The sequence below is a fragment of the Numida meleagris genome, chromosome 5, assembly GCF_002078875.1.
Source record: "Numida meleagris isolate 19003 breed g44 Domestic line chromosome 5, NumMel1.0, whole genome shotgun sequence".
NCBI lineage: Eukaryota > Metazoa > Chordata > Aves > Galliformes > Numididae > Numida > Numida meleagris.
This window is the reverse complement of record NC_034413.1, coordinates 51,332,635-51,348,920: the sequence shown is the minus strand read 5'-3', so window position 1 is coordinate 51,348,920 and position 16,286 is coordinate 51,332,635. Positions and strand designations below refer to the sequence as shown.

Here is a 16,286-nt window from a genome sequence, read left to right as displayed (position 1 = left end):
GGCAGCAGGGGAAAGCCGGCTTGCTGCCGGCAGTCCTACACAAAGTACCCCTGTGCCTCCCGGCAGGCGCTGTCAGCCCTGGGGCAGCAGGGCCACGGGCTCCACCCCTCCCTGCACGGAGATACGGAAGGCACATATAAGAACCCTTTGCCTCCTCTACCCAGCCCCTGAAAGCTAGCGGTTGCGTGCTGGTCTTTAATTTTTTAATTATGATTATCCTTCCCCAGAATGGTGGGGAAAAAAAGTAGTTAAAAAAATAAAACCGCAACAGAGCTAAAGACCACGCGAGCACCCCCGGCCCCGCCCCTCTGCGCTCCCGACCCGCCGCGTTCCGGCCAGGAGATTTTCGCGCCACGCGGCCAGGCCCTTGCAGCTATACAAACCCCGCACCTCCAGAAGAAAAAAAAAAAAAGAGCCCCCCGCACCAGGCCCTCTGGGGCGCTCCGGTACAGCCTCTCCATCCTCCCCGCCGGGGTGCGCGGGTGGGCGCGGTGAAGGGGCTCAAGGTGCTGGGTTCCGTGGGTGTCGGACGCATCTGCCAGGACGCGGGCGGTAGCGCGGGAAAGGCGCCGCCAGGCCCCGCCCCCTTCTGCCCCAGCCGCTTTGGCGCGAACCTTCATTTCCCGCCACCCGTCCCGCAGTCAGCATGGCTCCGCAGCGCCCGCAGGTGAGCGCTGCCCGGGGTGGGAGGACAGAGCAGGGGGACCGTTGTACTGGGTGCTTGGCGAGAGGAGCGGCCTCGGGGCAGCAGCTATGGGCATCCCCGGCCGCGGGGCTTGGGCAGGGGATCGGCCTTCCATCCGCGTCCCGTCCCGCCCGGCGGTCGTGGGGGCTGCTGCGGGGGGAGGCAGCCCGCGGTGGCGGGGAAGGGGGTTCGCTGAAGGGCTCCGTTTTAGCGCGGCAGGAGGCTGTGTGCTAACGGGCCCGCGGCCACCGGCTGCCCCGGGCGGGGCGGGAGGAAACACAGCGGGTACCGCGCTCGTTGGCTCCGGCCGGGCCGTTTTCCGGGTGCGGTGCGCGGAGGCCCTTCCGGCGGCCGTTGGTGGGGCCCCGGGAGGAGGGCTGCGCCGGTCACTGTTGGAACGGTGTGTTTCAAGTACTCGGTGGTGTCCTTAATGCTTGCCTCAAGTTAAAAGTACTTAATCGAAGCAGATCTCGGGGTGGTGCTCATGTGCACGTTTCCAGCCCCATCTATAAGGAGCAGGGACAAATGTGATGTTTGTGTACGTTCCCACTTCATTGCTGAACTAAAAGAATTATTTGTAAAGAGCAAACAAAACTCTCCTGTAAAAGGATCCGAAATCTCTCAGACTAGAACCTGTTCCCATTTTAAAGTTTGGGGGTGTTTTGTTTAATGGTAGTGATGATTCTGCAGGGAGGTGCACTGTGTTCACGCATGGCAGGTATTCTGAAGTGGGTATGGCTCACAGGCAGCAGCACAGGGACACGTCCCACTGCTGTGCTGTGCAGCTGGTGCCCATCAGTAACGGGGCTGGCACTGTTCTTTTGCAGCGTCGTTGCTCTGGAAGGAGAACCTTCACCATGTTCCGAAATAACAAGCTGATTCCCATGGAGACATCCTCATCCTCTGACGACAGTTGCGACAGTTTTGGTTCTGACAACTTTGCTAACACGGTAAGTACAGGGCAGGAGCAAATAAATCTGAAGGAGTAGTGCTAGCAAAGCCCCGTGTGTTGGCGTGATAAACGCTGCGTGCTCCGCTTACGTTTTGTACAGCAGTTACAGATCTGTGCTACATGCTGTAATTCCATGTCTCTGCTTGCTTGTGCTCCCAGCTGGTAGGTGTTGGAAGCAAACGAGCAACCTTGGAGACATCACCTAAGCTGATGTGCCTAGTAGCTTGCAATCACAGTTCTGAAACTGCTTGTAAATCCCTTCACTATTATTATTTTTTGATTAAAAAAAGCCATTTTCTTGTATTTCTTGTATTGTAAATGCAAATTGTTTTTGCCCAACTGAAGTTAAAGGGTATTTTGTTCTTTGCAGAAACGCAAGCTGAGGTCAAGTGTTAGAGAAGAACTGGCCAGAATCTTCCACGAATCCTCTGATGATGAATCCTTCTGTGGCTTTTCAGAAAAGAAAATTGAAGGTGCTTTGGTAAGATGGCTGATCTCAGTTTGCAGCTTTAATTTTAGATCCTTGCATGTTCTTTAGTGTAACTGAAAAATGTCAGCTTCCAAGTCAAACATTGTTGTCAGAAAGAAACGTGACTTTACCAATGATCTATTACATTAAATATAAGTAGATATAGTTTGATTTTCTTCTTGTCTTCCTTATAAGCCCCCACGCTCTGAGCCTTGCAGGATCAGAGTAGTCTTCCGCATGGATTGAAAAATATACTACTTGTTAAAGCTGTCCTTGATGGTTGTTGGTCTTTGTTAGACTCTAACGTTTCTGGTTTCTTCAACGCAAAATGTTACACTATCTTATGGACCCCAGCAAACCCAAGCAAAATCTCTGCATACACTAACGTGCAGTCAGATGTGCCCTCTCACAGCATAACAGGGAATGCTGTACCACTTGACCAGTACAGAAATAGTGGTAGGTGGTAGAATCCTGCTTTTTGTAACTTCAATGAAAGAGCAGGTTTGTTGTTAAAAATACCAGGAGTTAGTATTGAGTAGAGCAAACTCAAATATCACCGTGTTTGGCATCAGTAAGTTCCTGTCAGAACTTAAAAAGCCTGCCAAGGAATAATTAGGTTAGCATCTGACTGGGAGAATATGTGTGTCTGAGTTATACACGGCAGAAAGGAGAACAAGTAGGAGTCAGACTGTTTAATTGCAGAGCAACTCATTCTGTTTTATGTGTTTTCGTTGTGATTTGTTAACAGAAACTGGAATCTGATTCAGAGGAGAGCAATGTCAGCGCTGGCAGAGAGGTACCTCTGAGACTGAGGAAATGCACTGTTCCTCTCAAAGTAGCCATGAAGTTTCCACCTCGAAGATCAGGAAGGAGGAAGGCTGAGGTGGAATCTCTTCCTGAAAATGTGATGCCTGCTCCAGATTCAGACTCAGATTCTGAAGAAAAGGGCTCCCTGTTTCTAGAAAAAAGAGCTTTAAATATCAAGGAAAACAAAGCGATGGCAAGTACTCAGCCTGTCCCTTGCTTTCCCTCTTTTCCCCCTGCCTTGACTCCTGGGGAGTCTTTGGTTATTCAGCTTAACCCTGATGCGAATTATGTGAATGCATGAAGAGGAATTTACATTCCTAATACCTGAATCTGATACTTTATGTTCACTGGCATTTCAAAATACAGAAGCTGGTAGAAGTCCTTCAGTAAAAATCTGTATGTTTAAGGCCTATTCTTTGTTTAGGCTTGAAGTCTATTAAGTTTGAGCGTTTTCAAATTACCTGTAGTCACTAGAACATAAAAATGAGATATAAAAGTCAGAATTTGAAGAATGGCTGCACTTACTTACAGCAAGTGTAATTCTAGTCAATTGTCCTAATCTGATAGTCTGTAATAGCACATAAACTCCTGTTTAAGGTTGTGCTTTCTTTTGTTAGCTTGCAAAACTAATGGCTGAGTTGCAAAATGTTTCTGGTATCTTCAGTGGGAGAAGATCACTTCCAACTGCCAGTAACGTAAGTACAAACTTAGTATATTTGCCTTAAGGTTTCTGAGTCTCAAACTCTTGCACTACAATACAGGACTCTTGGTTAAAAAGCATAGTAAACCTCATAAATCAAAGTCCAGTTCAAAATTGTATAGTTTACTGAACCAGACATCCTCATTGTGCAATTCTCTTCTGATTTGCCACTGTATAAAATGGATCAGATTAATTCACAAAGGCCTAAGTGTCTCCACAGGCCAATAAAATTGAATGAGATGTTGCGTAGATACATATTTATACAGAGGCTAGAGATAAGGCAGAGCAGCCAAAGCTTTGAAGCTCAAGTCTGAATATTGTTTGAGATTGAAGCCTCAGAAAAGAGCCTGACCTTTGGATTACCTAGGTACTTAAAGTAATAGGGTAGTGAATTAGCAGTGTGCTGGATTTTGTTGCTAATTTACTTGTAAGCTGCATGAGTAACAATAAAAGTGGAAACTTCGCGTAGATGTGGGTTCTGCTGCTGTGCATGGGAATTTCTGTACAGTGAGGACTGAAGCTGTTGTTTCATTGAGTTCTCTCAAACTTCACCAGGCGCCAAAGCGACTTCCAAGACGCTCACTTCCCAGAAGCGCGTTGAGGAGGAACCCTGACCGAAGTTCTCGGCCTCACACGAGATCCAGGTCCCTGATTGAAGGCCCTCCTACTCCTTTACCAGAAGAGGAAGATGATGACCGGTACCTCCTAGTGAGAAGGAGAAAGATGTCTGATGAAGACCTGGAGGTATGCTGAGGTTCTGGTTCTCCAGTTGCAGATTGTCACTGAAGATGGCTTTCTATCCCTTCAAAAACATAAAAATTAATTCAGAGCACGTTATCCTGGATGAATTCCTCTTGCACTCCAGCTTAAAGTTAAGAAAGATCCAGGGGCGTTTCACTTGATCTGTCATCCTTTGTATGCTAAAGCAGCATACACATCATTGGTCTTTGCAGCTTTTTATCTCTTGTTTAAATATGAATAGATATTTGAGGCTTCAGCATTGATTTGAAGAGTCTTGCATTCTGTAGAATTCTTGCTGAATCCAATCCTAATGATGTTGTCTTCATTATCCAGCATGATGCCCAAACTCCCAGGAGGGGTCACCGTGGTGCCATGGCTCTTCCACACATTGTGCGACCAGTTGAGGAGATAACAGAGGAAGAGCTGAATAACATCTGTGGATCTGCGAGAGAGAAAGTGTACAACAGAACCATGGTAAGTGTATTCCAGCTTCCTGAAATGAACGCTCTGTAAAATCACTTGCTTGCTACTCCTTGTTTGTGGTGTAGCATGAAATAGAACTGACTCCCTTGTCACTGAAAGGAGGAGTGTGATTTCTGGGAGAAATAAGCCTGAGGTTCTGGAACGCCATCTCCCATCTTTCCCTGAGTTAACAGAGTGGCCTTTACCAAGCCAACTGACTTGTTCTCGCCCTGGATCAACTGTAGTACCTTGGTGATATCAGCCTGTGAAAGTGTTTGTTAACAGACACAGAAGATGGAATCTTGATTCAAATTTGTGGGGTGGCTTTCTGTTTCAGGATGAGCACTGCTAGCTGCCGGAGAGATTGCTTGTTAAATGCTCTATTCCCCCAGCGAAGGAGCTACTTTTAATGTTCTGCTTCTTGATTTACTTTCTCTGTGTTGTAGGGATCTACCTGTCATCAGTGTCGCCAAAAAACCATAGACACCAAGACCAATTGTCGTAACCCTGATTGCATAGGGGTACGGGGCCAGTTCTGTGGGCCGTGCCTCCGCAATAGGTATGGGGAAGATGTCAGAACAGCGTTGCTGGATCCGGTAAGTCAACTTTTAATACTGACTTACTTTGAGTAGCAAATGCACCTCTTAGCTCGTAGCTGAAGAGTCTTAGTAAGGGAACTGCTTGCAGTGTTGTAGTACATAATGCATACTTAAAATCATGAAGGTTGGAAAAGACCTCTAAGATCATCTAGTCCAACCATCAACACATCACCACCATGCCCACTAACCATGTCTTAGTTTGATTTAAACTGAACGATAGAATGTTGTTGTCTAGAACTCTTTTTAGTTTGTATTTTTGCAGTTTTATTTTCAGGAATAAACTAGGAGAGCAGAGCAGCTAACAATATTCTTGTATATTTAGGATAGTGTTCTCTAGTATTTCTTGCATTAGTGCTTAATGTACTCTGGAGAGGAACTGTATCATGGAGGAAAAAAGTCTTGCTGCTGTGGGCTATGGAAATGGCTTAGGAGCTGAGCAGAGTAGAATATTTCCTATGGTTACGTGCCAAGATGGCAAAGGAAAGCTTAATACCTTACAGACTGAAGAACTGGGACTTTTCTCAGTCAGGCAACTCCTGCAGCACTGACGTTCACTAAGAGGAGTGAGTGTGGGACCCTCTTTTAAGCTGTGGTTGTGAATTCTGCCTCACACTGCAGTTCAGTTAAAGGAGATAATGTCTGTTTCTTTTGTCTAGTCCTGGAGGTGCCCACCATGTCGTGGAATCTGCAACTGTAGCTTCTGCAGACAGCGAGATGGCAGATGTGCTACGGGTGTCCTGGTCTATCTGGCCAAGTACCACGGTTATGACAATGTCCATGCCTACTTGAAAGGGTAAGCTTGCCATTGTGCCAGTGGCATGGCTTTGCTCTGTGTGGGATAGCATCTGAAGACTGGGAGAAGACAGCTCTCAGTTGTAACTCAGATATCTCAAGATCAGTCCACATCGTCTTTTGAATCTGATATTTTTCCACAAGTCTTTTGTTAGTTTTGTTAACTATGTTAACAAAACATGTTAGTTTTCACCCAAAATAAGTGGTATATCCACTTTTTGCTTTTAACTTCTGTTTGTTGTCATTACCTCCACTAATTTGTCTAAAGGGTTTCCAAACTGTTTTGCTATAAACTAACTCAAGTTTCTGCTTGTCTTTCAGTCTGAAACAAGAACTCGGAGTGGAAGACTGAAGCTGTGACCGCCTTTGACTTGCGTACTCTTTCACCAGTGCCATATTATTGCCTACAGTGAATTGTTTAATCAAATGAGACTACAAAGCCAGTGCCTTGGTTCCCTCCCCTTTTGGGTTTTTAAAAAAAAAAAAAGCATATTGCTGTGCAAATCGTACTTTAAGAAACTGTTTAATAGAGATCTTTGCCTGCAGGCCTTTGGTTTCTTTTTAAGCAACTTTTGTAAAACAAAAAATGAGATAGCATCAGTCCCTGCTTTTATGCCAACAACTTTTTTTATCTTGAAAGGAGATGGGGCTTTAAGCCATTGGAGTTCTATTCATGCATTGATCTGTACTGCAGGTTTATTTGTTCTTTGAAGTTGATGACAAAAAGATATGAATGTTCTGAACGTTTAGGGCATTGTTCCCCACAGAACCAAGTGGGGAAAGGTGTGTGCTTAACTCCTGGCCAACTTCTGCTGCAATAGACTCTTCCTGAACATAATTGATCAAACAGAAACTAACAATCCTCAAAAACAGCAATTCACTCGTAAGTTCAAAAAGGAAGGCCTAAAGGTTGCAGTTGAGCAGTCTTCAAGCATTAACATTCGGGTTTATAGAGCACTTGAAGTGCACATTGGCCATTTTGAAGGAGATTCTCTACTGAATGATTTAAATTGCAGCAGAAGCAATTAGGGGTAGGCTCTTGTGTTCTGTGTTTTCTCAGATGGGAGGAGGCCACTGCTGGAAGCTCCTACTGCACCAGCGCTGCTGTTGTGTAGTGGTGACTGATCTGAGAATGTGGGTATGCCTCATGGAGTGACCTGTTAAATTACTGATGTTTTTTGGGTTCTCTTCTTGGTTCTCTTTTCTGTTGCTGCCAACTGCAGTAATGCTTCTCTGCTGAATCGGCCTGGGGCTTAACGAAGTAGAGGAGTAGTTGATGTAGCCATTGGCCAACAGCAAGTGGGTGAAGGATGGTGACTTGTTGAATGCTATCAGGAGAAGGGTCAGTGACAAACGGTCACTCAATTTTCTTTTACCTATGAGCAAAAATAAAAAGCAAAGGCTTTCTAAGCTGCAGTCCAGCTTAAAATGAATTATTCTTCGGCTTGCGTAGAACAGCACAAACATGGATAATGTTCTCAAGAGACGTGCCCTGACTGTGGTAACAGAGGAGGAACAATTGATGAAAAGGCTTTTAAAACTGAATAAAAAAGGAGATGTGATGGGTTGCACGCAGTTTGTGAGCACTTAAAATGTGGCTGGTGCTGTGGTCTCCTCTTTAACAATCCATCTATATTTCTATTTATTTTTGGCTCAGCATGACTGTAGAAGAGTATTTTGTATGATGATGTTAATGGAGCACATGTACAGCAAGAACTGAGCTGAAGGATACCTAGTATTGTGTGAATAGCATCTTCTCACTGCTGTAGAATTGAAGGCGCCATGAAAACTGCCTGGAGAACCACAGCGTAAGCATGCGTTTAGTTGGGTAATGGAAACTACTGTCCAAGTTTTGTTTAAGATTTAGAATGCTCTGTTATACATAATGTACAGTTGAACAGTAGGAAGAGTCAGCTTGGATTTATTGAGCACTAGAACAAAACGCAGCTTCTGACCTCTCTGCTTGTTTGCAATCTGTATATAATGATCCACATTTTATACCTTTCTGGGAATTAGAACTGTGTGGGAGAAGGAGGATCTTGGAAACAGAATATATTTGTCTCAGACTTGCAGATCTGGTTCATAAATAACCTTGTGCTATTGAGAGCCTCCCATCCCCTGCTTCCATAGTGTAACTAGCTGTGCAATCTTAGGTGGAGTGTGGCCTATTCTCCAGGTTCATCTCTTGAAGAAGGAACTCCAGAAGTACATGTTCTGACAGATAAGAGTGATTTTTCTAATTGCTGTGCTTGCCTTCTGATTGCTGGAGTGTGGAAGAACTGTGCTAAAAGTAAATCCTTGCTCTGTATCCTGGAAACTGCTGTATTTAGATTTCTTCCCATCGACAAAGTTCTGTATGAAGGTTTTTATTTTAAAAATAAAAGTTTTTCTCGGTTAGAATTCTTGCCTCTGAACTGTTCTTAAAAAAAAAAAAAAAAACACACCGCTTTTCAGATGAACTGTTGTATCTGCTGCTGAGAAGCAGTGTCTGAGCTGTCCACAGAAGTCCTCACTGCTTTACTCTTGCTAGGGGTACTTGCCTTTTATCACAGTGCTGGTGATGTGAGAGTAAATTTGTATTTAATCTGGGGAGTCTGTTACATTTAAGGTTGATATGATTTTGAGATACCTCAATGCATCTTTTTTCCCAGTCCTCTGTATTACGGCTACTTCAGTACTGTTGATACTAACCTGATGAAGAGCCCGTGGTCTATATCTGCAGCCTATGGGCAGCAATTAAGCTGCTTCATGCAGAGAAAACCTAACTGGTAGACTGTTTGGAAATAGGAAATCGTGTAAAAGGAGAACAGAACAAAGTGCATGTGTGAGGTAGGATGATGTAACTGGCATGGCATTTTTAGTGGTAAATTATTTCCTCACTAATCAGCTCTAGGGCCAGGTGATCTTCATTTAGGTCTGATATAACTTCCTTTTTTCCCCTAAAACGTGGTATAGTCGCTTAACAATTGCTAGGAAGGACTAATAAATAAATAACGCTCTTAAATTTCTTGGACCTTTTTCCTTTGGGTGTTCTTGGGGATGGATGTGAGGGGCATTTGTACCTGTGTGACCATCTGAGAGAGGTGATGGTACTGGAAGAGTGATTGATGGCTTCTTTTTAATGTTAAATACATAAACATAATCCAAAGATAGCGTATGAGTCAGCTTCTTATTACAGTGATATAGTGTCTGCTGATGAAACTGGCCGATTTTCTTCTTGCTTTCAGAAGATTGTCTTAGATTAATCTATATTTATTTGGTTCCTTGTAGTCTCTTAATTATTCAACTTATGTTGAAGTATTAGGTCTCTTCAAAAGGGTAGAAAGGTGGTTTTTTTTGAAAGAAGCTTTTTTTTGTCTTCCTCACCTATAGTGCAACATGTTTTCATGGTGCGTAAGATACAGAAATAGCACCAAAGAGTTGCTTCACAGGCTGGTAAAGTAACACACTATACATTCCAAAGCAGCTCTGCTGCTTAACCAGTTACATTCGTGTAGGGAAATGCAATGGAAACTTTAAAAATAGGCATTAGCTTGGGGAACAGTTGTCTCTGATTGAGGAAGGGCTGTTGCTGTTGTAGAGTGAGGGAGTACAGCAAGCTCTGAAACCTTATCTGATATGCAATGTGAAAGCATAGTTCTCTGCATCTGATGCATTTAGCAAGGGAGTCACCCGCTGACCTCTGCTGGCATAAACCAGTTTGTTCTCTCACAGCTCTTTGCTAGTGCAGCTCTTGCATGGCTAGTAGCAGAAGCTGCTATGGGAGTTTTGGAAACAGTGCTTGCTTTTTTTTTTTTAAGGTTCTTGTCCTTGAAAGGAAATCAATGTGAGTAAAAAGGTAGAGCTTCCTCTGTCAAGCTTAGGCTGGCTGCTCTTGTGGGATCCCAATTCCAACACCTGTGCAGTGCTGGGCAATATCGTAGAAATACATGATAGCTTCAGTTCCAGATGTTACAAGAGAATATCACATTTTCATGCTTAGTTCTCACTCTTGCTCGAATTAAGGCCAGGACTCCTATGTGGATGTCCGAAACAAGTGAACAGGCAAAAAACAAAAAAAAAAAACAACCAAAAAAACCCCAGCTTTTTGTAGTGAGGGTTGGCAAATGAGAAAGAACTGTATGTTTGAACCCAAAGGCGTAATGGTCAGTGGTAGTGGTAGGAGTCCTGGAAGTGGAAGGTGAGGGCAGGATGGGAACCCTGCTGCAACTTATAAGAAGCTGTGAATATTGAATTTGTATGCAAGCATGTCTGGAGGGTAGAGCTACAGTCACGCTACGCAAGATCTGCTTGTTGCTGCTTGGTATGGGTGTTCTTCTGACGAGTTGAACCTTCTTTAGCTGCAAGGATGTCAGACAGTTCTGTTACGTTAAAAAACAATAATGTTATCACAGTCTGGTCAGGATGGGGTATGAAAGCATTGCACTGATGCCTTTTATTAGCACTACTTCAGTAGTGCTTCTCAGAGCTGATCACTTAGAGCAGAAAAGCTTTTATCTGTTGAGCTGTAGATCCTGCTGGATTGAGCTCTGCTCATCTTTCCCCTGGAGTATGTCTTCAGGTAAAACTTACCTGCTCCTGAAAATGAAAACAAAATGTTGCTTAGATAATGGCTTTGCATTTGGGCTCAAGTTAGCTTTGTATCTGTATGTTAATATCATTGCAGACAGGGAGAATGAAATTGTGTCCTAGGCTGTATGAAGAGGTTTAAGCAGCAGAATCCTACAGTAAGCACCTTCGTATTCTTGTAATCACATACAGAGTAACAAAACTGTCCTATTAGCACTCCTGGTGGCCTCACTTTGCTTCCTTTGAATTTGAATTCCCCCATAGGCAGGGTTTGTGAGGGTTACATAAACTGGGTGCGTGCAGCTGACTGCCACCAGGGCTGGGGACAAGAAGGCTCCTACAAATATATAATTCAGATATTCTCCCTGAATATACAAGCACAAGCCTGTTTGGAAACAAAGCTACAGTCAGAATGTACTGAAAATTGCTTCTAAACACCTTAGATTTCAGAGATACGTAGACATTTTCAACTTAATTGTATAGGTGAGGTCAAACAAGTCCAACCAGTGCCAACCATTTTGTGTAGTTCCATGAAGTCTCACCATCTTTAGACACGCTCTGAAGTTCCAGAACTAGAAGCTTAGTTATGTTGCCACTCAAAGGTGAATGAACATAAGCGCTCTTGCATGATTCTCATATAGCTTATTAGCAGAACTTAGTGGTGGGAAAGATTCTATTTCATAGCACTTCTGTGGCTTGGGTTTTTTGTTGTTAGGTGTAGGGGGTGGGGTTGGTTTGGTTTTTGGGTATTTCTTTTTGAGCCTGGTTATAATGTGAACACAAGTGATAACAGTGAATCATCAGGGGAAAAAAAACCTCTGGAAATAAGCCAGAGTCAAATTCTTTTCTCGTGCTCCGTTCAATCTGCTTCCTCTTTAAAAGAAAACTTTCACATTAGCAGAAAAATAAATGCTTAGCCAGAGTTCTTTTTGTGTCCCTTTCAGCAGGGAGAAGGGATGAGTGTGCCGTGCTCAATGCCCATGCTGGCTTCCTCCTGCTGCGGAGAGTTAGCACTCTAAAGGCTTTTTCTTCCCCCTTTATTTCTGGTTTCATTTAATTCTCATGGAAAAAGTTGTCATGTTATAATTTTAGCACTAGAAACAAGCACAGAGTTTTGTTGTGAGGCACTGGCCTGCTTTGGTATGATCCCAGTTTTTCTACAAGTGATTCCTAGTTTTCAGGTAGTTTTCATCAGGACACACAGACTTTCCCACAACAAGCGATAATGCTCTTTTACTTCTCACTTGCCTTTCAAGAACAGATTAAAGGGATCTTTCTCCTTGCAAGCAGACTATTTCTTAGTCATGATAAGCATGAAGTATATTTTTACAGCCTAGATTCTGCATTATAGCTGGAAAAAGATAGCTGAAAGCATTGCAAGCCAGCAGGTGCTTCTTCATCAGGTTTTTTTCTTGCTATTTCTTCTATTTCCCAGTTTCCAAAACGTCCAAAATGCAATGTCTAGCAACTATTTCTTTTGTTCTGAGGAAAAGTGATGGATGAGATGAGCAGTTCAGCAGATACCATGCTTAGCTAACTTGTTAACTAAGCCTGCCTGAAGTTTAGCTCCTGTTTTTCTTTGTATAGAGATCATGTAATACTTTTAGCATGCTGGGCTCCTTGCTATCTAGTAAAGCTGTCAGCCTTGCTGGAGCACCCTTGTTCTCTGTCTATCATGGCTCACTGTGCAATATGCAAGGAAATGCAAGGGTTTTGTGAAAGGGATTCTTAGAGCACTGTGTCCAGGCCTGGGCCCCCCAGTACAAGAAAGACACAGAGCTCTTGGAATGGGTCCAGAGGAAGATGATCATCCAAGATGATCAGAGGGCTGGAGCACCTCTCCTATGAAGAAAGGTTGAGGGAACGGGGCTTGTTTAGCTTGGAGAAGAGAAGGCTCCGGGGAGACCTCATTGTGGCCTTCCAGTGCTTGAAGGGAGCGTATAAACAGGAGGGGGAACAACTGTTTACATGGGTGGATAGAGATAGGACAAGGCGGAATGGTCTTAAACTGAGACAGGGGAGATTTAGGTTAGATGTTAGGAGGAAGTTTTTCACTCAGAGGGTGGTGAGACACTGGAACAGGTTGCCCAAGGAGGTTGTGGATGCCCCGTCCCTGGAGGCATTCAAGGCCAGGCCGGATGTGGCTCTGGGCAGCCTGGTCTAGTGGTTGGTGACCCTGCACTCAGCAGAGGGATTGAAACTCGATGCTCTTTGAGGTCCTTTTCAACCCAGGCCATTCTGTGATGATAAGATATATTAATGATGAGTGACTCAACTATTCCCCATAGTTAGAAACACCAAAGACCTCTTTCTGCATCAGTTTCTGAGCAGTGTTTTCCTGATGTTTGCTAGCTTACTAAACCACATCAACCTTACCAACATGGGTACCAATAGGAGTCGGAGAGCAAATGCTAGGTGTCATGATGTATAGGTACCGTGGAGTGAAGCAGCAACTAAGGGGAACATAGATTTAAGGTCCTGTGGAGAGTTAACTTGGAGGCAATGTGTAACGGAGGGAAAGCTGCATGTTGGTGAAAGTCAGTGAGGCTGTTTTGGTGAGATACTGTTATAAATCTGTAACCACACTGTACTACTGTATTTTTTTCTGGTGAAATTTGGTGGAAGGCAGATCAGAGCCTCAACCACAGCAAGGAGACAGTGGAAGAAATGGAGCAACAGTCTCGGGGCTTCCCCAGGTTTTCTTAAACTAGACAACAAGTGGAGAAAATACAGCTAATTCAAAGCTGTCTATTAAAAAGAAAAAATAGATCCTGTCAGACATACCAATTGCCTTCAGTGACCTTGAGTTTACCTATACACCTTTTGCTCTTACCCTGAATGAAAGACTTGCTTAAAAACCGAAGCTGACTGTGCAGTGCAGCAGTACTATTTGGCAATGTAGAAAAATTTACTTGAAGAAAATGCTATTTAAGTAGTGCAGGAGCTCTGGAATCAGAGCTATGTAGAATGGTATGATATAGCTGGAGGTGCAGAAAACACTCTCAGATGATGGATATTTCAAGGTTTTTGTCCTGATGCTGAGCTCCTCTGATGTATATCTTAAGATATTGCCAGTGTGTGCTCCTTGTTACCTTTCAAAGAGGTTTATATGTTAAAACCTGCAATTGCTGAAGCAGATGTAATTGATGCTAAGAAGTAAAGATAATTTGCAGCTTTTCTTTGTACTGTAGGCATATTTAATATATACTGTATATTTCTCTTTAGCTTATTTAATATAATCAATTGAATCTAAAAGCAAATGAAACGTAAGGCACTATTGTTTGTTCCCAGGTTAGCTCTCTGAGATAAAATGCTTTGTTGTATCCTACTAATACAGCATAAATATTTTTGTAGCGCTGATTTGCAAACAAAGCAGAAGGACCATAGCCTAACCCAGGCCGCTTCCTTGAGGACTGAGAGAGGAACACATATTGGCCGTTCCCAGATCTCCAGACAAACCCTTTATCTTCACTAATGTGCATTATTTTACTTTTTGTAACAGATACCCCCAATTTTTGTTTTGCCATCTGCTCCATGGCAATTGACACTTCAGAGGGCTGGCTATTTATTACTCGCTAGACATAGATAGGAATACAGTAAATTCTTCACAAAATAAAAATCAATACTCACTGACATACCGCGTATTGAAGAAAATAATTGTTTATGGCACTCAGCTTAAGCTGTTCTGGTAATCACGTTGAAAAATACAATATTTATTCATTAGATCAAATTTAATGAGGCCTCCTGGCAGTAATTATAAAAATTACTGTAGCAGTAAATTACTAATGAGTTGTGATGTGCTTCCTACCTGTGAGGAAGGACTGGGGGTTGAAAAACCTGATATCCAGACAACACGAGGGAGGGTGAGATCTGGAGGCTAGAAGTCATGCTCACAGCAGCGCGGAAGGTGTTCACTGCACCTGAATGGTAGGAAGGGGGGAAAAGAGAAGCTCATGATCAGGAGTTTCACTTTAAATAGACACTAAACTCTAGGTTCATTTCCAAGACTGCATGTATAGGCAGGGGAACAATGTCATCAATGGGGGGAAGAGACTCCTTTGTCATATGTGCATCATCTCATCTACAAAAGCAGCTGGGGTGACCTAATTACTCAAGTAGATCTTTGGCTGGGAACATTTTCTTACTTTCTTGTTGTTACAGAATTTTGTGGAAAACACGGCAAAGAGGTGATGTTTTCTTAGTGCCCTCGAATCTTCAGAACAGTCACCTAAGACGTGGAGCTAAGACAAAGGTTGAAATACCCCACCAGCTTGCTTTGATTCCAGGAGTCTGACCCAGATTTCTTTCTTCTGAGACAAAGCTTTAAGGAATGCAGAGGCTTTCGGTAGCAAATTGTCCACAGTCTGAATAGCACCACGGCATAAAGGTGTAGAAACGGTGCTGCTTCTAGCAGTGCCTGGGTTTCTGCTGAGCACAGGGTGCTGCTGCACTAGGAGAGCGCAGCTAGGAAAGCAGTTCTGCAGCAAAAATTAATGCACAAGTGGATTGGCATATAATTATGTTTCTATATGTAGTTTGCAAAGGTGCTGTGGAGGTGACATGTGGCCTTCGGTATTGTAAAGCAGCGAATAGGCTGCTTTTGGTAAATGTCTGCTTCAAAAGATTGGTTTCCAGTTCAAACACCTGTCCAAAATCACGTAGAAAGAAGACTGTGAATTTTCATCTTTCATAGCACAGAAACTGTTCTTTATATATAGTCTTGAGGCTTGAAGGGGGTGGGTGGAAATTCTAGCACAATTTATCTCTTCCTTATGCTGGTCTGTTGCAGAAAAGGGACGGCTGGGCATATAGATTCTTCCAGTTGTGAAGCTAAAGGAGAGAGAAATGTCCCTCTGCCTTGTAGTCACCTCCCAGCGCTCTGAGAGAAGCCAAAATTTGGGTCCTCCATGCAACGTGCGGCCAGGTTCTGTGCAGAGATGTGGCCTTTGTGAAGCTTTGGGCTCCTCAGGCTTAGAGCTGGGCGTTGCAGTGCTGGTTCTGGGACCCTTTGTAGTATTAGCCTTCCATCTTGATAAACACATGTGCTGAAAAATACATACAGTTGAGTCTTAAAACTTCTTGGAAGAGCTGCCCTGCTTTAGTTAGTTCACGTCACCTAGCTTGTTATTAAAATAAGGCGAGGAGATCTTTGGCTTAGACGCAATTAAAAGAAGTCAGCATCTTGCTGCCAACCAGAAATTAACCTTGTCTAACTGCATCATTGGAAACCTACAGAGCCTGCTCTGCCTGCACTGTTACATCACCATGATAGAGCGGATGCAGTCATGCTGCAGAGAAAAAAAACCTCCATTTTCGGCAGCGAAGGTGATATTGTGGCTGGTGGGGTGCTGGGTTCTTTCCCTAGTGCTGTCACATGTCTAAGTCTCTCTCCCTCTCCCTTTTTAAAGCATGGAAATCCTCCTCAGGCTTTCCCTTGAAGTCTGGTCCTGTCTGGAGGAGAAAAAAGTGCTTTTTTTTTTTTTCATTATTAGCTAAACTGAATTTGGCGA

The 16,286-nt window shown here is 43.6% G+C and overlaps 1 protein-coding gene across 1 annotated transcript; it reads left to right on the top strand.

The window, feature by feature from the left end:
- CDCA7 (cell division cycle associated 7) lies at positions 548-8,607 on the top strand. Its single transcript, XM_021399919.1, has 10 exons — positions 548-667; positions 1,513-1,635; positions 2,008-2,118; positions 2,855-3,106; positions 3,531-3,608; positions 4,169-4,357; positions 4,688-4,828; positions 5,263-5,412; positions 6,072-6,208; positions 6,529-8,607. The coding sequence occupies exons 1-10, from the start codon at positions 647-649 to the stop codon at positions 6,557-6,559; spliced, it is 1,233 nt and encodes a 410-aa protein (XP_021255594.1). The 5' UTR covers positions 548-646; the 3' UTR covers positions 6,560-8,607.